Below are 22,024 nucleotides of genomic sequence, written 5' to 3'. Positions count from 1 at the left end.
GTGTATCAGCAAAAAGAATGAGGAGTACTTGGGGCACCGTAGAGACTAACAAATTTAGCCCACGAAAGCTTATGCTCAAATAAATTTGTTAGTCTCTAAGGTGCCCCAAGTACTCCTGGTCTTTTAGGAACTAAGAGTGGCTTGAACTGCCACCCGAGGGAGCCACTGATATTGTCAGAGTGAAAATGAAGTGAAATTGAAAGGAAAAGCAGCAGAAATATTTCAAGCAGATTCTGTTTTAACCCCCTTTCTAATCTAATGAAAGCCCTCCTCCCTCAATTACTTCTCTTATCCCCTAGTAACTTACCTTGAGTGCCTTCTACAGGTTAAAAAAAGGTTTGAAAAATATAAAGAATTTGCACACAAAACTTTGTGTTAAATGGACTGACATGTTAAAATAGGCACAGAATGGCCTACAGTTCCAGGACATTCACTTTTCACATCAATAAGTTCATGAAATAGGAATGCTTCTTTTAAACATTTTGCTGTCAATAGCTGATAACACCAACTAGAGATTAAACGTATAGGACTAGATCAGGGGTCAGCAACCTTTCAGAAGGGGTGTGCTGAGTCTTCATTTATTCACTCTAATTTAAGGGTTCGCGTACCAGCAATACATTTTAATGTTTGTAGAAGGTCTCTTTCTATAAGTCTATAATATATAACTAAACTATTGTATGTAAAGTAAATAAGGTTTTTAAAATGTTTAAGAAGCTTCATTTAAAATTAAAGTAAAATGCAGAGCCCCCCAGACCAGTGGCCAGGACCCAGGCAGTGTGAGTGCCACTGAAAATCAGCTTGTGTGCCGCCTTTGGCACACGTGCCATAGGTTGCCTATCCCTGGACTAGATCATCACATGGTGGAAACTGGCCTCACTCAGCCCACATACACCAGCTGACCTGTAATCTTTAATTGTCTTTATGATGATACTGTAACGGATAGCGGCCTCCTACATATAGGCCCTAAGGCCATCAGTGGGGATTTAACCTGAGAATTTCAGCACAAAAGTCCCAACCTTTCATCATCGGTACTAAAGGCGGCGTTGGCCAAGGGACGTGCTGGCCGCCACTTCCAGCAGCTCCCATTGGCCTGCAGTGGCGAACCGTGGCCAGTGGGAGCCGCGATCGGCCGGACCTGCAGACGGGGCAGGTAAACAAACCGGCCCGACCTGCCAGGGGCTTTCCCTACACAAGTGGCAACCCCAGTTTGAGAAACACTGTACTAAGTGAAGGTATTACAGTATATTAACCTACTTTTTCCTTCTGGTGGTTTTGATCATGTAGACTGTTTTGTAGCGGTGTTTAAATAAACAACTTCCTATTACTTATTTTATTTTTCCCAACTTGCATGTTTCTGAATGTACTGAGATCAACTGGAGGAGTTAAATTTAAAAAGGTGAAGTGTTCGGAACAGTGGACAATTTTGTTTGTATAATTGTGTCTCTCTTTCAGGTTTTCAGATAACATGGGTTTGGTGGGGACTGTCTTTCTGATAGAATCTCTCAATTTTATATGAGCTTTTTCACTGTATTTCAGAAATCTTCCTCCTTCTCCCTCTTCATCCCACAGAAACCTTATTTGGAAAAGCTATAGGCACTGATGTAAAGAGGTCTACGCAAATTGCATTTTTGTTTTCAGTATAATATATCTTCATAAAGAGTTGTCAATCTTTTTACAGGCTCTCAGGAAATTTTCCCTCCTTAGCCTGTCATAAATTTGAGGTTAATTTAGCAGAATCCAGAGAGGAGTTGAACTCTATCAGAAGCAGAGAAATCACCTCAACCCGCTCCTTCATTTTGGAGGAAAACTTTTAACAAGGGGTTTCCCAGGAGGTCATGAAGCATGATCTTTCCATATCAGAAAAAGCAATTTCACCAATTTTGCCCTAGAAAACAATCAAAAGTGAACCATGAAAACTTATTTGTCCCTTACTGGCACTAATGTGCACGTCAATTGGCTGGCAGAACTGAACTTTCCTGGATTATGGCTCTTCAGGCCCATGTTGTCCCAGCAATTGTTCCCTAGTTTGGAGAGGATCACTCACTTAAGATCTGTCTGGCCTCAATAATGTTCACACATTGAGGAAAAAAGGGTAAAAATTTCAAAAGCACCTCAGTGACTTAGGAGCCTAAATGCTTCAATGGCAGTTAGGAGCCTAAATACCTTTGGGAATCCCATCCTTAGGCACCTACCTCTCATCAAAAGTTAATGGCTCTGAAGTGCCTGAAATCTGGATTCCTCGCTCCTGTCTCTTCCCCTTCCCTGGCTCAGACAGCCTACAAGCACTCACCCTTCCCTCTGGTGGTTAGATGCTATTATGCACTAAGTTTCAAATCTATTGCTGTTATGACAAATATCAGTAAATGAAAAGCAGGTTTTCTCTGGTCATTAAAATCTTATTTACACTGGGAAAGCTATTACCCTGCAGGGATTACATACAAATTTACCACAGGAAAAATTGCTTCTCTCCTTGTTTCCACTACAGTATCAGACAGAGGATAACACGAAAGCCAAGCTTTTCAGAAATGGTCGTCTAAAGGTAGGCCCCATAATCTATATTTAGGCACCTAAATAAGTGACCTGATTTTCAGAAGTGCTGATTTCAGTGGGAGCTGCTGGGTACGCAGTCATATATTAGAGAACTAGGTCCATGTCATGGGTGGACAGCAGGACTGGTGCAAGGATATTTTGCGCCCTAGGCGAAACTTCCACCTTGCGCCCACCCTCCCCTCCGCGCACATTGGTTCATTGAGGGGCAAATCCCAACGATCCTTTATAGACCCCAGGGGCCAGCCTGCCCAGGGGCCAGCCATGCCCAGGGGCCAGCCTGCCCAGGGACTGCTCCCCAGACCAGGTCCCCCCCCTCCCCACCCCCTGAACTCGCCTGGAGGGTGCACAGCCCCCCACCCCCGCGAGCCCTCCCGCCCCAGGCAGCCCCCGCCCTGAGTCCGCTCACTGGCTTTGCCGGGCTTGGGCCGCTGCAGCAGCTTGGCAGGGAGGAGCCATCTTCTGGAGGCACCAGAGAGCCAGAGTGACCTGCTTGCAGGGTGGCGAACCCCAGCCATGGAGGAGCTGGTGCGGCGCAGGGGGGCAGCAGCCCTGCAAAGGTGGCGGTGGTGCCGCTAGTGGGGAGCAGCCACGCCCCCGCCCCTCCTGCTCAGGCTGCAGCCGCCCTCCTGGGGGCTCCTGCAGCAGATGCATGTGGGCAGAGGCCCCCATGTGCCCCCCCGGCGCAGGCTCAGGGGCCCCACATCCCGGCGGCAGCTCACTTTCCTGGGAGGCACAGAGCCCGAGCCACAGAGCGCAGAGGCTGCTCCCCGCTAGCGGCGGCACTGCCTTTGCAGGGCTGCTGCCCCCTTGCGCCACGCCGGCTCCTCCATGGCTGGGGCTCGCCGCCCCGCAAGCCGACGCTCTGGTTCTCCAGTGCCTCTGGAAGGCAGCTCCTCCCTGCTGAGCCAGGGCACTGCTTTTTGGCACCCCCAGGGCCGTCCTTAAGATTTATGGGGTCCCATGCAGTATTATTAAACTGGTGCCCCTATGCCCCACGGCAGGCTAAGATTGCAGCCCGGTGGAAGGATGGGGGGTGGAGGGACAAGGCAGAAAGAATAACAAGACGCCCAGCCTGCCTCACGGTGGCAAAGAGTCACAGTTCCCCACAGAGACCCCTGTACCCTCTCCCTCACGCAGAATGGATGTGCAGGAGGTACCTAATTAAAAGCACTAAAATTGAGAATAAAAATGTCAGTCACAGGTTTTTTGCTATGCCCTGAAGTTTGTCAGACATTTATTTTTTTATTATTGTAGTAAGGGTGAGTCAGCTGTCTTGCTAAATACAACATTAAATATTATGGACTACATGATGCAGCTCTTCTCTGTTTTACAGTTTCTTAATCAGTATTTCTAAGCTGATTTTATATTTTAAATGTACTCTTAAGCCTTCATAAAGAAATTATTCCAGATTACTACATATTTAACTCACTGAAACAGACATTGATTAATTTAAAATAGTCACAGTGGTTTAATGTGTTCATAACAATGTTCATTGCTTTTAGAAAAAGGGAACACTAATTTACTGCGTGTGATCTCCATAACAATACACGTTTATGAAATTCCACCAACTTTAAAAAATATGTTTCCAAAGATTTTAGGCATAACAAATGATTTTTACATCTTACTAAGGTACTGATTTTGCTGGAGGGTTCTCTTAAAACTAGTTTATCAGATAGTCAGAAGTAAAGAAAGGGAAACTCTTTGTCCAGCTATCCGGAAGCAAAGGGCTGTTGTCCCTTTAAGGGCTCTCTTCAATTTGGGGGGTAGGGGTTTGATGGGAGAAATGGATGAACAGAAAGGACAGGAAGACTTTGGAAGTAAGTTTTTTTTACTATAGTAATTAATATATGTATTTTAGATAAGGGTGGTCTTTTGAAGAATTTATTTAAAGAACCATATGTCTGAAGATCCAAGCATTTAAGGCTAAAGATGATTGTGCATCTAAAAATCTGTGCAAGGATTTTTTAGAGATATGATTTTATAATCTTCACCAACTCACTAATGAAATATTTTTAAAGCAAATTTTAAACTAAGGTCCTGTAGAGTAACATGTTCTGAGTCATTCACAACTGTTTTTGTCGGTACATTCAGAAACTGACAGTAGATACCTGGGGGTTGGCAAATGCCTGTTAAATGGCTTCATTACCCATTGAATGGCTCTTTAACAGTTTCAGTGTTGTGCTAATATGTCTGGCAGGCTGGAGGCTTTTTCTCTTTTAACTGCTAGATCCCCTTCCCAGGAAGACTCGGAGCCTGCAAGAAGGGTCAGAACAGGAATAGGAAAAGCAGGAGGGTGGACCAGTGGTGCCCCAAATTTTCAGGTGTCCTACCCAGCTGCCTACACCTAAGAACGGTCCTGGGCGCCCCCAACCACTTGGCGCCCTAGGCAACCACCTAGTTTGCCTAGTGGTTGCACCGGCCCTGGTGGACAGGCAGCAGAGCTGGATTGTAAACTCCTCAGGGCAAGAACTGTGTTTTTATAGGTGTTTGTACAAAAACTAACAACAGTGCCCCATTCCTGACTGAGGCCTTTTGAGTGCTACTGTATTATAAATGCTAAATAATAATGATAATAATAAACAGTCTGATTAAGTCCTAAATTAGTAAGAGCAACTATGATGTAATTAAATTTAACATCCTTGTAAGGGGGAAAATACTAAAGAAACCCACCACAGTAGCATTTAATTGCCAAAAGGGGAACTACACAAAAATGATGAAGCTAGTTAAATGGAAATTAAAAGGAACAGTCAGAAGAGTGAAATGCCTGCAAGGCGCATTGAAGCTTTATTAAAAACACCACAACAGAGGCACAAACTATATGAATACCCCCAAATTAAAAATAAAAATAAAAAAGAGGAAGAGGACCAGAAAAAATGCCACCGGAGCTAAACAACAGAGTAAAAGAGGTGGAGAGACACAAAAAGTTATCCTTTAAAAATTGGGAGTTAAATCCTACAGAGGAAAATAGAAAGGAGCATAACTCTGGCAAGTCAAGTGTAAAAGTATAATTAGGCAGGCCAAAAAAGAATTAAAAAAGCAACTGCCAAAACACAGAAAAATGTGCTGCTAATTTAATTTAATTTCTGCAGAAAAGGACCTAGGGGTTACAGTGGACGAGAAGCTGGATATGAGTCAACAGCGTGCCCTTGTTGCCAAGAAGGCTAATGGCATTTTGGGCTGTATAAGTAGGGGCACTGCCAGAAGATCGAGGGACATGATCATTCCCCTCCATTCGACATTGGTGAGGCATCATCTGGAGTACTTTTAGGCCCCACACTACAAGAAGGATGTGGAAAAATTGGAAAGAGTCCAGCAGAGGACAACAAAAATGCTTAGGGGGCTGGAGCACATGACTTATGAGGAGAGGCTGAGGAAACTGGGATTGTTTAGTCTGCAGAAGAGAAGAATGAGGGGGGATTTGATAGCTGCTTTCAACTACCTGAAAGCGGGTTCCGAAGAGGATGAATCTAGACTGTTCTCAGCGGTAGCAGATGACATAACAAGGAGTAATAGTCTCAAATTGCAGTAGGGGAGGTTTAGGTTGGACATTAGGAAAAACTTTTTCACTAGGAGGGTGGTGAAGCACTGGAATGGGTTACCTAGGGAGGTGGTGGAATCTCCTTCCTTAGAGGTTTTTAAGGTCAGGCTTGACAAAGCCCTGGCTGTGATGATTTAGTTGGGGATTGGTCCTGCTTTGAGCAGGCAGTTGGATTAGATGACCTCCTGAAGTCCCTTCCAACCCTGATATTCTATGATTCTATGAATTTTTGTAAGTCCATCAGAAGCAGAGAGCATGCCAAACAATCACTGGGGCCACTGGATGATCGAGGTGCCAAAGGAGTACTCAAGGAAGACAAGGCAGAGAATTCTTTGCACCAGTCTTCACTGCAGAAGTGAGGCAGATTCCCACACCTGAGCCATTCTTTTAGTTGACAAATCTGAGGAACTGTCTCAGATTGAGTTGTCAGCAGAGGAGGTTTTAGAACAAATTGATAAATTTAACAGTAATAAGTCACCAGTATCAGATGTGACTCACTCAAGAGTTCAGAAGGAACTCATATGAAATTGCAGAACTACTAACTGTGGTGTGTAACCTAGTGTTTAAAACAGCCTCTGTACCAAATGACTGGGGGATAGCTGGAGGATTTTTTTTTAAAAAGGCTCCAGAGGCAATCTTGGCAATTACAGGCTGGTGAACCTAACTTCAATACCAGGCAAATTGGTTGAAACTATAGTAAACAGAATTACCAGACATGTGGATGATCACATGTTGAGGAAGAGTTAACATGGCTTTGGGAAATCACGCCTCACCAATCTATTTGAATTCTTTGAGGGAGTCAAGAAACATGTGGACAAGTGTGATCCAGTAGATATAGTGTACTTGGACTTTCAGAAAGCCTTTGACAAGGTTCAAAGGCTCTTAAGCAAAGTAAGGAGCCACGGGATGAGATAAAAGGTCCTCTCATGGATTAATAATTGGTTAATTGCAAAGAGTTACAAAGGCATCTCACAGAACTGTGTGACTGGGCAACAAAATGGCAGATGAAATTCAATGCTGATAAATGCAATGTAATGCACATTGAAAAATATAATCCCAACTATCCATACAAAATGATAGGGTCTAAGTTAGCTGCCATCACTCAAGAAAGATCTTGGAGTCACTGTGGATAGTTCTCTGAAAACATTTACTCAAAGTGCAGTGCCAGTCAAAAAAAGCTAACAGAATGTTAGGAACCATTAAGAAAGGGATAGATAACAATACAGAAAATATCATGTCACTATATAAATCTATGGTATGTTCACACCTTGAATAGCGTGCGCAGTTCTGGTCATTCCATCTCAAAAGAGATATATTAGAACTGGAAAAAGTACAGAGAAGGGCAACAAAAATGATTAGGGGTATAGACAACATCCATGAAAAGAAATTGAAAACAATGGGCCTGTTCAGCTGGGAAAAGAGACAACTAGGGAGGATATGAGAAAGGTCTATAAAATCATGAATGGCATGGAGAAAGTGAATTGGGAAGTGTTATTTACCCCTTGACAAAACAGATGAAATTAATAGGCAGCTGTTTTAAAACTAACAAAGAAATACTTCTTCACACAATGAACAGTCAACCTGTAGATCTCGTTGTCAGGGGATGCTGTAAAGGCCAAAAGTATAAATGGTTCACAAAAGAACTAGGTAAGTTCATGGAGGATAGGTCCATCAGTGGCTATTAGACAAGATAATCAGGGATGCAACCTCATGCTCTGTGTGTCCCTAATCATCTGGTACTGGATGAAGGGGATGGATCATGTGACCAATTGCCCTGTTCTGTTTGTTCACTCATTCTGAAGCATCTGGCACCAGCCACTGTCAGAAGACAGCATACTGGGCTAGATGGATCGTTGGTCCAACTCAGTATGATCATTTGAGTATTCTTAGCTGCAGCATTAATTGTAATCAGCAATGGCCAATGGCATAATTTACTTCTCTCTCCCAGCTTGAATTATTTCCCTCCAATGTCACGTTCTCATTCAACTGCTTAAAGTAGCGGTTCTCAACCCGGGGTCCGCGGGCCGCCCAATTAGCACACAGCTGTGGCCCGGCTGTGCTTAAAAAAAAATTCAAAATTTGCTGCTCTGGTCTGAAAGGGGAGACAGTGTCTGGCAGCCTGCTGGAGTGCTCTTGCCAGCAGGGTGTGGGAGAATGGGTCTCTGGGCAGGTTTGTGGGGGAGGAGGTGCTCTGGGCAGTGAGGGGGTGGGGGGCACTGGGAACTAGGGGTTTGTGGGGGTGCTGCAGCACATCCCAGGTTTTAGGCTGCCCTGCCCCGCATGGCCCCATGCAGCGGGGTCCAGTGTCTGGCCCCGTACCCAGGGATCCATTCCTGGCTCCACTCTGTGGAGGGGTCTCTGGGTGGGGGCTGCTGGGCAGAGGGGACTGTGGGGAGTTTTGGAGGGGCATGCTGTGGTTCTCAACCTGCGGCCCACAATGACAAATAGCTTGAGAACCACTGACTTAAAGCATAGCTCAGCAGTAATGCTAGCCTCTCAAAATTCAACAGAACAAAATCAATGGAAGCCAACAGTATGTTATTTTCCCATACTACTCGTCAGCTATGATTAGGGATTTCTATCCAACACCATTTCTTTTTTCCAAAAGGGTTAACAGTAAATTTAAGACTCCATGGGCCCAATTCTAATCTCATTTACACCAGTATAACCCAGCAGGACTCCAGTGAAGTCACTAGATACACTGATGCAAACGAGACCAGCATTTGGCCCTATGATTTATGAGCACATCATTACAGAAAATGAAGATTACAGTAAATAGGAACAAATTTTTATACATAGAAGTCATAAATCCCCACCTTCGTTTATTAAAAGTCTTTAGTTTCACAAACAAAACTAATACTGTTCATTATATATAAAAGACAAAATAGAGAACAGAAGCATACATATAATGCATTAAAAAGGAGGGGGAAAAACAGACATTGAAATCCATTAGAGTTCACAATTCATATAATATAAGCTTGATGTTTAGGTATAGTCAAAAAAGGGTCTACATAAAAGCAGCATTTTCTTATTCAACAGACGTGTTCTCTATATATACCCCAAATCCAATATTCTTATTTCTCCGACAACAAGGCATGCTGTGTTTTCAATGGGGAGCTCTGTTTAAAAACTGATGGCATTATATGGTCCCAAAATAAGTTAACACTCCATTTTACTGTTGGTAGTATTGCAGAGCAATACAGTTCTAGGCGTGGGATTCTGTTCTGGCTCTCACATCACCAGAGTTCTTAATTGGGCAATAATTATAGAATCTTTACTTTTTGGTGACTAGAGTTGTACTAAATAATAATGCTTATCTGTCATGCAGATAAGGAAATTGAGGCACAAGGTACTTAAGTCCCTCGACCACACTGAGTCTATGGCAGAGCAGGGAACAGAAGCCAAAGGTGAAATCCTAGATCAATTAAGACAATAGCACACAACACATTTTAACTTCAGTGGAGCCAGGATTTTACTCCAAGCTTCTTGAGTCCTAGCTCTATGCTCAACCTAATGATCACAACTTTACCTGTAACATAACTCACTTGAGTTAGGTGATAATGTGGGAACGAGAAAGAAACCAGCCTGATTGCCAGATCCCAGGTTGAGCTTGCAGTCCATGTGGGTTTGGGAGTCCAGCTTTTGCCTTATAAACTGAGTACATTTGATATGGACCAAATTTGAGATGGACCTCACAATGCCATTCTGACAGTTATTTTTGCAGGTAGACTCCAGAGGATTGTATCAAAAGGATTAACAGAAGATAAGGAGCTACAGTAAATAGTACTAAAGATTGGAGTGTTATTTAATTTACATCAATTAATGTAACCCACATGTGCCAGAGTTTAATAGCTTTCATTGCACAGATACCAAACCAAGCAAAACAGCTGCAAAAGAACAAAATGGACAACTATAGACCACTGCAGTTACAATTCTGAGGTCTGAGCACCTCACCAGCAAGTTGAGCAACACTGGAATCTGTAGTTTCAATCATTTATGTGATCTTCCAAAGGATACAGCATTGTCAAAAATGTGATTTTTTTTTTAAATCCCCTACTACATTGCCCTTAAGTTTTCAGGGCAAAGGATAGACACTTCTTTTCCTCTACGTCTAATACCCCACCACAGAGACGCAAATCTCTCTCTTCTATTCAAAACTGTGGTGTTTAGGTCTGGAAAAATATTAATCCATTTACTCTTTAGCTGCTACCAATATAATCCCATCTCTTTCTATCACTAAAACCAGAATTATAACTGATGTACTTCCAGAAAGATATTAGATTTCACTTGACACCTTGCTGCCCAATATTCCCTTCATCCCACCATGTGTTTAACTCCTCATAATCCTCTTTAGTTTTTGCTGTCCAACATCCTGTATCATTGGCTAATTTTACCAATTCACTAAATACTTTGTCCTTTAAATCATTAATACTTATATAAAAAAAACCCCCACAGAGCCGTGGGATACTTCACTATTTACTCCCCTTTGCTAAGAGAGAAAGATATTTATTATGACCGTTTCCCATCACTTAACTAGTTTTTAATCGATAGCATGGTTTTGGCCCCTACTCCCAGGTCATTCGATTTCCTTTAACAAATAGTAATCCTGGGTCTGACATCGACTCCCTCATGATACTGTGGATGTCACTTAACTGTTTGCCTCCTTTTTCCCATCTGTAAACTGATGATAACAACAACATTTACCTATCTCCCAAGATTGTGGTTAGAATTAGTTAGCTACTGTCAGTAAAGTACATTAAAGATGTAATGCACTAAATAATAATTAGCACTTTGGACCTCAACCTCATCAAAAGCTCTGTGAAAATCTAGTGCTGAACATACATTATTACTCCTCCCTCAAAAAATGTTCAGCTCTATTTAAAACTAGGACAAATTAGTTCAGAAACCTTGTTTAATTCCTTACATTTTATAAACATCAAATAGATTAAAGCAACATACTTACAACAAACAAAAACAAAACAGTGTAGTTAGGATTAACAAAATTAATACACATAAACTTTCACTTTATGGACTTCTTTGTCTTCACATTCTCTTTGCTTGTTGTAATAATAGAAAGTATTGTCCCTTCTCTGAAGTTTCTTCACAAATCCTGTTTCTGGCCAACGATCCACCTGCAAACAGAATGAAAAGAATATACACATCTTCTGAACAGGCTGCCACTGAGAGGAAACATCCATGTAGAACACCTCACAGGAGATGAGATATCTTTATATGGATTGTATTTTGGTGAATAAATTGGTTTGTAGCTGATTGGTTCTTTATGATTAAATCGCTTAACTCTAATAAAGATTAAAAAACATAAAACATCAGAAACTAGTTTCTAGTCAAAGTTCTGTATGGTATAAAAACACACAAACAAACCAGCAACACTTCACTTATGTCAGAAGAAGCAAGAATGATCCAAAGGGGATATGATGGAAGCCGTAGCACTGGAGTCATCTAAAACTGGACTGGACAAAGCTGTTAGAAAATATGGTGTAGAGAACAGGAAAAACCATTGTCTGGTGCAATGGAGGGTATTAGAGTTAACAGGTCTTTTCCTCTCTAATGTCTATGACTCCCTTTGATTAGCCAATGGATGCCTTCCTTTTACTGTATAAATAAGAGTCAGTCATTCAAAAATCCGAATGACTGAAAGATTCTACTTTTTATGGAAGAATTATGTGCAAGTAAAAGGTTCTTCAGCACCTTTCTAACCATAAAAAATAGATACATCATTAGTTTTGTCATTATTTACAAAGAAACAAATGAGCCATATGTAAAATCAGGAAAGTTAGTGTCAATGGACCCAATCCTACAAGGTGCTGAGCACCATCACCCATAGCCTTCAATTCAGTACTTCATAATATATTTATTACATTGTAAAAAATGCAGACATTCAATCCTTTTACTTAAAAAGCTTCTGGAAACTTCCATGGTATTAGGTAAGCACCTGCAGTATTTCCCATTGTCTTGAATCCTAAATATTAATTTCTCACTTCTGATCAGCAAGTAGATGTCAGTAGGGATATCAAACCAGATTGCATTTGAATTCTATCTCATAAATAGCGGTTTTATTACTCAGCCTAATACTGAAATGTACAGATCTGCTAGCTCTTTGGATTATTTCTCTAAAGGGAAGTACCATATAATATTCCTTGTATCTCCACTCATATCTTGTAGCCTCCATGATACAGCAAAAATGAGCCATATTTTAAAATGTGATCAGTTACAATATAACTGATGCTAATTCCACTGAAGTTTGACATAAACAGAGCTCCACATAGTTTTTAAATTGGAAATTATTTTGTTGGGAGTGTCTCTCTGCCAATGGGATCACAGTTTGTTTTGTGGCTTGTACCCTGTAACAGACTTGACTTTTATCTTCTACAATTTATTAACTAGAGGGATCCTACCATTCTCATTAAAAAGATCTACCTAGACTTCTGTGTAAGCACTTATACTACACTCTTCACCACAGTATCTGAGCCCAATACAAAAGAACGAACTGCATCTTCCTTTACACCTCTGTTTTCAGTAGGTTATAATTCAGCCATGCATTTTTTTTAGATTTAGTTCAGTAGTAATTTTTCAAAGACCACTTTGCATGGTTACAATAATTTATGTACGTAAAAAGCAGTAGCTCACCAATTTCAAAGGCTTGAGTGCGCATATTATCCTGATTTAAAACATGAAATTTGGTGAGAGATTGGACACCAATATAGTTTAATCTGTTACTAGTATTTAGAAAATACTTCAAGCAGTTGATTTTTAAATAATGGAAGGTAGCAACAAGACATCAGTAGTACCAAAAGTTCTCTTTGATGCAAACTGTATATTTCAGAATAATGACAAAGTAGATCTGAACAGATTTTTAAAAGGGATTTTGAGGAATTGCATGATTTAGGATATTAATAATGAAATATAGAGCCTATCATCTATAGGTTTGTTAGTTTGAATCCAGAGCAGATTCGTAGCTGTCTGACATCTGGTGACTAACCAGTAGCTTAGGTCATACACAATGACATTTTCAATGGGTACAAGAGAGAGTTCTTGAGGTTCTCAGTGGAGAAGTATCTGCATTAAACCACCTCCACCACACCTGGCATCAACTTTCTCAACTGTTGACGTTTTCAGCAGAGAGGCCAAGTACTGCATGTACAAGGAGTTTGATCCAACTCCCACATAAATCAATGGCAAACCTGCCACTAATTTCAGGGATGCTGGATTGAGCCCATGGATATTGAACACCTTCTCATCCTTAAAAAGGGGGTGTAGCATGTCAGGGTGTGTGCCCATTGGCAGAGTAGTGTGTGGAAGCTGCCCATGAGCTGCCCATGCCATATCTTTCAGCAACATTATTTTTTAATGAAAAAAAAATCTCCATTATGTAATAAAAGCTCTGAAATGTTTAAATATGTAACTGATGAAGAGGTAGCACACGGCAGGCTTGCTAGAGTTTCATTGTCAAGTAAAATAAATGTATTTGAAAATCAGTTATTCTGCACTTCTAAAACTACCTAAAGAACTAAAATTGAATTTGATTAAAAACAAAAGCAAATGAAAGGCAATATACTGTGTGCCTCCATTTTTATTTCACTAATTAATAGGGAATAGAGAATTAAAATACATAGCCCCTGCACAGTTATAATCTTACCATATCAACTTGCTTCACTTGTTTATATTCAATTTCATCCCTGTATCCAGCTTGCTGAAATCTGTATAGATTCTCTATCTCATCTGACCATTTTTTGGCACGACTTATAGATTTTGGTTTGATGTCAGCGCTAGCCATGGCTCCAGGAACTCCACCAGATATTTTGCTGAAACTAGGTTTTAAAAATGATACATATAAAAACTGGCGCAAGCCATATTGTTGAAGTTCTACATAAAAATGGGTAGAACAAAATTGGTAAACATAGTAAACAAGTTATAGTTAGTCAAAAACAAAACAAAAAAACCCCACCACCTCAAAACCCCAAAGTAAAAACTAGCATGTTAAAAATGTCCAGAATCACACTGAATACATGATGTTCTTTGGAGTAAATCCATATCACCTGTATTTCAGTTTCCAGATGTGTAAACTATTATAATGCTATTTTCCAGGGTATGCTCAAATTACTGATGACAGGGGTCTTTGGAATTCACATGGCTGAACTGATCCCAGAGCTAACGCCACTGAAGTCAACAGAGCTGCTCAAGTGATGAATTTGACCTAAGTTTCCAAATCTAGACCAATTTCAATATGTAACAGGAACCAGTTTTCTCTTCTAGTTCACCTCTTAATTTCATTGTATTAATTTTTTGAGTATTTCTTTGTGACATTGAGCCAGAAAGGGTTAAGCGACTAGCAAGCTAAATGACCCAAATTCAACCTTTAAAGACAAATTAGAAAAGTATATAAATGGTAATTAAGGCCATTCCTTATAAATAGCTAACAAAGCCATGTTAGATAGAGCTTTGAAATGTAGACTTGTATTGTTAGAGAATTAGAAGAAGATACTGTTCTTATTTGTCTGTTTCCCTACAGCTAGATGCTAACAATGTAACCAGAAGGTTCCTGTCTGTTACTATATTTTACTGATTCAAAGATCAATGATTCAGAGGGAATATTAACATTTAGATGAAACTTGGATGTAATAATATCATTGCCAATATTTTTCTTTGAAGTCTGTAGTAAACTGTATGTCTTAATGGATAATTACCTTATGCTAATTAATGTAACTAATTACCTGTGTATACATAGGAAACAGGAGTTTTTACTTCAGAACCACAATGCTTCTCCCAAGGAATACCTGCTGTCAAGAGGCTATCAATAACCTGCCAGAGATCAATAAAAGAACTCTAGGGCCCTGATCCTGTTATTTCAGATCTGCTAAAGCTTGGTCTGGGGAAGTTTGAGTCGCAAGACTGAGGTCTTCAGCTCTAGTCTGGATTACCCTGCTAATTCTCATGGAAGAATTTGAACAAACTCTATACATGAAGTGCTATTTGGACTATAACCTGATGAACTGATTCTGAAAATAACTTTTTGCAACTCAGCAGCTCACCATCTCTACTGTGAAACTGACCTAAGAACTTTATTCATATCTGTATGTATAAAAAAATCTTTTAACCACAATAATCTTTCTTTTTTAAATAAATTGTTTAGTTAATAATAATTGGCTGTAAGCATGTATTTGGGTAAGATCTGAAATATTCATTGACCTGATGGGTAATGTGTCCGATCCCTTGGGATTAGCAGAACTTTATATATATTGAACAAGATTTTCCTCATATTTGCTTGGCTGTCTGTGTGGGAGCCCAAGTCTGGATTGCTTTAAGGGAACTGTATTTTTGGCTTCTGGGTAACCAGTAAGGTATTGTAGCAGATGTTTTGTTGCTGGCTTGGTGAATCTAATTATTAGAATAACCACCAGTTTTGGTTATCATCTGTCCCATTCTTTGCAGTTTGCCCTTATGAGTAATCTCAGTGTGGCTCCTCCAGGCACCAATGGTCGCAATCTTATTTTGCTAATAGAGAGCACTTTTCATTTACGCAGGAAGAAAAATACATCAGATGCTACAACATCTGCTGGATTTCATTGGTCAATGGGCCAAATTCTTCTCACAGTAACTTAGTGTCACCAAGCTGCATCTGCATAATTAGGAAGAGTTTGCTGTATTTCCAAGAACCTGTCTTCATTTAAGAAAGTTTCTAGACTTGATGCTGATGAGGATAAAAATCCTGTTGGGTCATGTGCTCCCATGGCTTATAGGCTGAAAAGAGTAGCAATTGACTACAAAACCTGCCTCAAAATCCTACACACAACTGAAATCCCTTATTCGGTATGTGGTTCAATTCAGAAGTCAGTCCCCTCGAACAACTAAAGAAGAGACAACAGGAGTTATTGCTTGCATGGCAGCAGTTACTTGGGAGTGGCTGAAAACTGCATTTGTATCTGACATAATAATTTACAGTGGATTCTTTGCACAGAAAGGCCATCAGCAAACAAGGAAAAGGGGCATAATCTCAGTTTGCATGGGGTTTAGTGAAGATCTGTACATAAGTACAGTAACTCTTTTCTCTTAACGTCCTCCCGCTTAACGTTGTTTCAAAGTTACGTCACTGCTCCATTAGGGAACATACTCGTTTAAAGTTGTGCAATGCTCCCTTATAATGTCGTTTGGATGACTTTACAAGGGAGCATTGCACAAGTTCCTCTTCTCCACCTCCTTCCTCCCAGCGCTTCCTCCACCACCAAACAGCTGTTTGGTGGCACTTAGGACTTTCTGGGAGGGAGGGAGCGAGTCAGCGGGGAAGCTGCCTCCCCTTCCCCCCTGGCAGGCAGGGCCACCTGGAACGCAGGAGCTTTAGGGCCTGCAGCTCTAAAGCCCCTTTCGGAATGTGGCCCTGTGAGCATGGGCTGGAGGACTCAGGAGGAGCATGGGCAGCCACACAGCCAGCGGCCAGAGAGAAGCGGCGCTTTCCCCTTCAAAGCCGGCCGGAGAGAAGCGGCGCTTTGAAGGGGAAAGCGCTGCTTCTCTCCAGCCACTGGCTGCGCAGCTGCCCCTGCTCCTCCTGAGTCCTCAGGCCCATGCTTGCAGGGCTGCATTCTGAAAGGGGCTTTAGAGCTGCAGGCCAGGGCCCCAGGGCCCCCTTAGCCCAGGGCCCTGCAGCCCCTAAAGCCCCTGTGTTCTGGGTGGCCCTGCCTTCCGGGGAGGGGGCACCTCCCAGAATCGCGGCCATGGGGGCGGTGCCGTGTTGTGCAGAGCCATCTGCACACCCCCTGCACCAAACAGGAGCTGCCCCAGGTAAGTGCTCTGCACCTCCTGCCTGCCCCAGCCCTGAGACTCTGCCCACCCCCCCACCCTGAGTGCCCTCCCGCACCCTAACTCAATCCCAGACACCACACCCCACCCTGAGTGCCCTCCCGCTCCCTAACTCCCTCCCAGACCCTGAACCCCCAGCCCTGGGCACCTCCCCATCACAGTACAGTACTGTACAGTATATAATGCCTTTTGTCCGCCCCCAAAAAATCTCCTTCGAACCTAATCCCCTGCATTTACAGGCCAATGGGAGCTGCCGGAAGTGGCGTGGGCCGAGGGACTTACTGGCCGCTGCTTCCAGCAGCCCCCATTGGCCTGCAGCGGTGAATCGCGGCCAGTAGGAGCTGCGATCGGCCGGACCTGCGGACAGGGCAGGTAAACAAAGTGGCCTGGCCCACCCGGGGCTTTCCCTACACAAGTGGTGACCCCAGTTTGAGACACACCGTCTTATGGGAAAATTGGATCCGTTTAACATCGTTTCACTTAAAGTTGCATTTTTCAGGAACATAACTACAACATTAAGTGAGGGGTTACTATATACAGATACCATGGCCCTTTTATAAAGATGCTGCCATATATGTGGTAGTTCAGCACTCCACAATTATTAGCTCTCTTTAAATGCCAATTGTCAATGATTACAAAGAGTTTTTTCTCCTCGCACTATGGGATACCACAATACAAATTAACCTGCTCAGCTGAGTCTTGGAGCTATTTCTCCTTATTGCACTTTTTTATTACAAAGGGAAACATGACCCAGTGTGAATTAATAAGCACTTTGGAATCCTTCTGGAAGAAAGATGTATAAATTGTAAGGTATAATATAGAACTGTTACACTGCTAACCAACTGAGCTTGCAGACAAACATACTGAAGCAATGCTAGCAAATGAAGTACAGTCTAGGATTGGATCTTAATGAGGTATTAACACTAAAGATCTATTATGACCACTTACATGTCACTAGGATTAACCATTTCTCTGCTGAATTATATACCAGGCTCATCTAGCAAATGCACTTGTCCAATGCAACGGACATACATGACACATTCTGACTATCTATTAATTCGAGCAGACTTTCCAAAAAAGCTCCTGTGAAAACACAGGCAAAACATACACATAAAGGCCCAGACAATGGAAGTTTGGAGCCTAAATACCTTTGAGGCTCTGGGCCAAAGTGCCAAGTAGGTGCATGCAAGTAAAAAACAAATATTACCATTTTCAAGCTGGTACGTCAAACCTTTTATCTAAGTTTAATAGGTAAATCACTTACACTGATGTGCAGTTGAAACAGCGCAGTGATCAGTCAAAAAGCTCAATTTGCCAACAGACACCACAGGGTTACCATTCGCATTACTCTTCTAATTTAGGGGGAAATCGTGCAATTTCACATCCCACTATGTGGTACTGGGAAATACTCTACAGTGATTGCCATTACAGAGACATCAATGAATAAATTCTGTAAGTGGTGGAATCCTGTATCTTCTTGGGTTATGTATAGTAGTCGAACACAAACATCCTAGAATAGATGCGTGCACAACTTGAAGCAGATTACTACTCCTGATTTCCTGTGTTTTAAAAATGTTCTGCCGGTTCCCACTTTCACCAAGTTTGTTACGTAACCACACCTCTCCCCCTATTTCCCCCCCTGCTGTCTCATATATTTCCTTAAAATTCAGAAAGGAAAAGAAAAGAGCAAGTCTACTGTGGCACAAATCTGTGCCTAAAGGTCAGCACAGTTTGGAAACCAGCCTACCTATCCTCTGAACCTTGTAAGTTTGTCTTATGTTTGAACTTATTTATGGTAGTAATACCCAAAGTAGGAGTCAGGCAGTGAGAAGTAGAAGTACCAGCAGACAGGTCAGACCATTTCAATTCAGTGGGGCTCTACTGGCAAAGGAGTTGCCAAGGGGTGAGAGAGAGACAAGATATAATCTACCCAGGATAGGACCCCACATCGTGTTTGACTCCATTATTAATTATATCAGGGGTCCCACACGTGGTGCCTGCAGGTGCCATGGCACCCGCCGGGGCGTCTAAGTGCGCCCACGTACTGGCCGGCGGATGAGCATCTGCCGAAATGCAGCTGACAAGCTGCATCATCCAGAGGTGTCGCTGCCAAAATGCCACCGATTTTCAGCGGCATTTCAACGGCGACGCCTCTGGATGACACTGCTTGTTGGCGGCATTTCGGTGGCGATGCCTATTGACGTTGCCGCTTGGCAGAATTTCGGCAGATGCTCGTCCACCGCCACGGTCCTTCGGGGCTCGTCATCTGGTGCCCGCCAGATGAAAAAGGATGGGGACCACTGAATTATATGAATTCTGGTAGTGCCTAAAGGTCCCAAATAGGGTTGAAGCCCTATTGTACTGGTCACTGTACACACACAGAAGATGATGGCTATTAGCCAAGATGTTCAGATACACAGCCTCATACTCATGGTGACCTTACACCTGTGACTGCCAGAAGTCATGAGGGGAAGGCAAGGGTGGATCTCTCCAAAATTGCCCTGTTCGATACACTTCCCCTGAAGCTCTGGTACTGGCCACTGTCGGTGACAGGACAATGGGCTAGATGGGCCTTATCGGTCTGACCCACTAAGGCGGTTCTTATGAGTCCTGCCCTGAAGAGCTTACAGTCTAAAAGACAAGATGGACAAAGAGGGGGGAGAGATATCTCAGTGGTTTGAGCATTGGCCTGCTAAACCCAGAATTGTGAGTTCAATCCTTGAGGAGGCCACTTAGGGATCTGGGGCAAAAATTGGTCCTGCTAGTGAAGGCAGGGGGCTGGACTCAATGACCTTCCAAGGTCCCTTCCAGTTCTAGGAGATTGGTATATCTCCAATTATTACCTTTTTTTTTTTAGATATAGACAAACAACAACAAAAATACAAGGCAACAAAAATACAGCACAATTCCTTCTCTTTCCCCCCCCCCCCCGCATAACAACCCCTGTCCCTGCCAACCCTTGCAGCCCTGCCAACCCCAAACATGCAAAATCCACCAGTCAGGCCCCACCAAAATCATGAGAGTTGCTTAAAAATCCTAAGATTTTAAAGAATTCTAATTGTTTTCTTATCATTTGCCTTCTGCAGCCCGAGCTGCTCGGGGGGACACGTGGATCATGTTTTAAAGCTTTTCTTAGAAACCACCAGCCCCCAAAATTATATTTTTAAATGAAAAAGGAGACTCTCCCCTAAACCCATAACCACAGGAGCTGAAGCTTTAGGGGAAAATCTCCCCTTAATCCCAGGCCTCCAGGCGCTGTGGCTTTAAGAAAAATCCCCCCACCCCCCCGTCCCAGGACTCCAGGAGCTGTGGCTTTAAGGAAAATCAAACCCTCCCCATCCCAGGACTCCAGGAGCCGGGGCTTTTTAAAGGAACCCCAAGGCCACGCTGCTCCCCTGAGCGCGTTCAGCAGCACCCTGCTCCCCTCAGGGCTCCCGGGGCTGGGCGGGCGCCACCTGCGGTGAGGGTCGGGACGGGGGCGCCGCGCGGCCACTCACCAACGGTCTCGCCGGGCCGCTCCCTCCCTCGGGACGGGCGCCGCCTCTTCGGGTTTTACGGCGGCGGTTGTGCGGGTGCCTAGCAACCGCCGGCGCTCGAGCCAGGCCGAGAGACGCCTTCCCGGGGACCCTGGCGGAGCCGGGGCCAACCGGCAGCGAACCCCGGGAGCGGGGCCAGTGCCAGGAGCTGCGCACTCGCGGCCGGGCAGCGTAGTCGTTGGGAAGCGGAATAAGGCCCCTCTGTAACGCGGTGCAGCTGAGCACGTGCTGTCAGACCAGCGTGTTGTATCTTACACAGCTCAGGCGGCTGGGGACCATCCCCAGCGGGCTCCCACCGCAAGCAGCCGGAGCTTTGCTAGGAGCTGAAGATCAGGCTTCTGCATAGAGCTTGCACGTGTGCGTCGCAAAGCAGTGGAGTAAATACACCCCTGTTACCTGCCTTTTCAGCGGCGGAGCCGGGGGAAGAGAGATTATAACCAAAATTTCCAAAGGGGGCAGCTCCGTTTTGAAGTGTTGCGTTGCTGAGATTTAGGTCTTGAATTGGGCAGGCGAAAGTTGTGCCGGTCACTTTTGAAAATGGGAGTAAGTGACTTGACCAAAGTTACACAAAGAGCCAAAGGCAGAGTTGGGGAAAGAATGCAGTTTGTCTGACTTCCCGTCCCCTGCATTAATTCCCCCCCCCCCCACCGGATATAAAATTAGATATACCACCCTGATGGTGACATCAGCATAAATAGCTAAAAGATTACTGCTGGGCAATACATTACATTTCCCCCCTCACTTTGAACAGGGCACTCAACATGCTGTGAACAGAGACAAAAGCCCAGATCCTCAAAGGTATTTAGGAGCCTAACTCAAAGGAGTTGGTCTGGGCCAAAGTATTAAAAACAAAGCACAGCACTTTTGAGAATTCAATAGTTTGCCCCCACCTACAAAATAAACGAATGTCATAACAACAAATACTAATGGACATTGTTTGGAGCAAAACAATTACTAATATAATTTATAATTAATTCAGTAATTGTGAATTATAAGTAACTACTCACAACCAATTACTAATGGACTAATTATAATTATTCATGATAGGCATTTACAAACCAACAAACACTGTACTAAGGCAGGGAATGAATTCCTAATGCAGTAATTATCCATACTCAATATTATTCAGTTACCAAGAGTCATTATTAATGATGTAAAGTATCAGGCAGTAGCCGTGTTAGTCTGTATCCACAAAAACAACAAGGAGTCTGGTGGCACCTTAAGGATTAACAGATTTATTTGGGCATAAGCTTTCATAGGTAAAAAAAAATTGTTTTTTATTTATGATGTAGATGCTAATAGTATCAGTTATTAATTACCTAACTTCCTTATTGATAAATCATTGGGCTCAGGAGTGAGCAGGCCTGGAGTACACGGGCATTCCCTTCTCCCCATGCTGCAGGGCAGCGGGGCCCTTCAGTCCTCGGGTTCACACGAACGGAGCAGTAGCGCCAAACCTTACAGCAAAAGCCGGAGTAGAAAAACTTGAGTCGTTTCTGTTACTGGCCCTTTAAGAAAAGGCCCCGCCCCGGCCCTTTCTCGTAGGCGGACGGGTTGCAAAGGCGGCTCTGTGATTGGTTCGGGCCGC

At 43.1% G+C, this 22,024-nt stretch overlaps 2 protein-coding genes across 4 annotated transcripts in view; both read right to left on the bottom strand.

Moving 5' to 3' along the window:
- TMEM243 (transmembrane protein 243) overlaps positions 1-20,450 on the bottom strand; it is a 56,709-nt gene extending 36,259 nt beyond the window's left edge. Inside the window, exon 1 of the mRNA XM_045029209.1 lies at positions 20,398-20,450. The gene's annotated coding sequence lies outside the window, so the exon portion shown is untranslated. The remainder of the gene's footprint in view (positions 1-20,397) is intronic.
- MEIG1 (meiosis/spermiogenesis associated 1) lies at positions 10,257-21,960 on the bottom strand. 3 transcript variants are annotated; one of them, XM_045029251.1, is made up of 3 exons: positions 21,756-21,960; positions 13,746-13,917; positions 10,257-11,220 (listed from the first exon to the last, which is right to left on the bottom strand). In XM_045029251.1, the coding sequence occupies exons 2-3, from the start codon at positions 13,881-13,883 to the stop codon at positions 11,092-11,094; spliced, it is 267 nt and encodes an 88-aa protein (XP_044885186.1). In that variant the 5' UTR covers positions 13,884-13,917; positions 21,756-21,960; the 3' UTR covers positions 10,257-11,091. The 3 variants fall into 3 exon arrangements, with proteins under 3 accessions (XP_044885186.1, XP_044885177.1, XP_044885169.1); XM_045029242.1 differs by lacking the exon at positions 21,756-21,960 and adding an exon at positions 20,398-20,445; XM_045029234.1 differs by lacking the exon at positions 21,756-21,960 and adding an exon at positions 17,849-17,983.
- Positions 21,961-22,024: the final 64 nt, after the last annotated feature.

The sequence above is a fragment of the Mauremys mutica genome, chromosome 1 (assembly GCF_020497125.1).
Source record: "Mauremys mutica isolate MM-2020 ecotype Southern chromosome 1, ASM2049712v1, whole genome shotgun sequence".
Lineage (NCBI taxonomy): Eukaryota > Metazoa > Chordata > Testudines > Geoemydidae > Mauremys > Mauremys mutica.
Note: the sequence above shows the minus strand (reverse complement) of the source record. Positions and strands in the feature narration are given on the sequence as shown.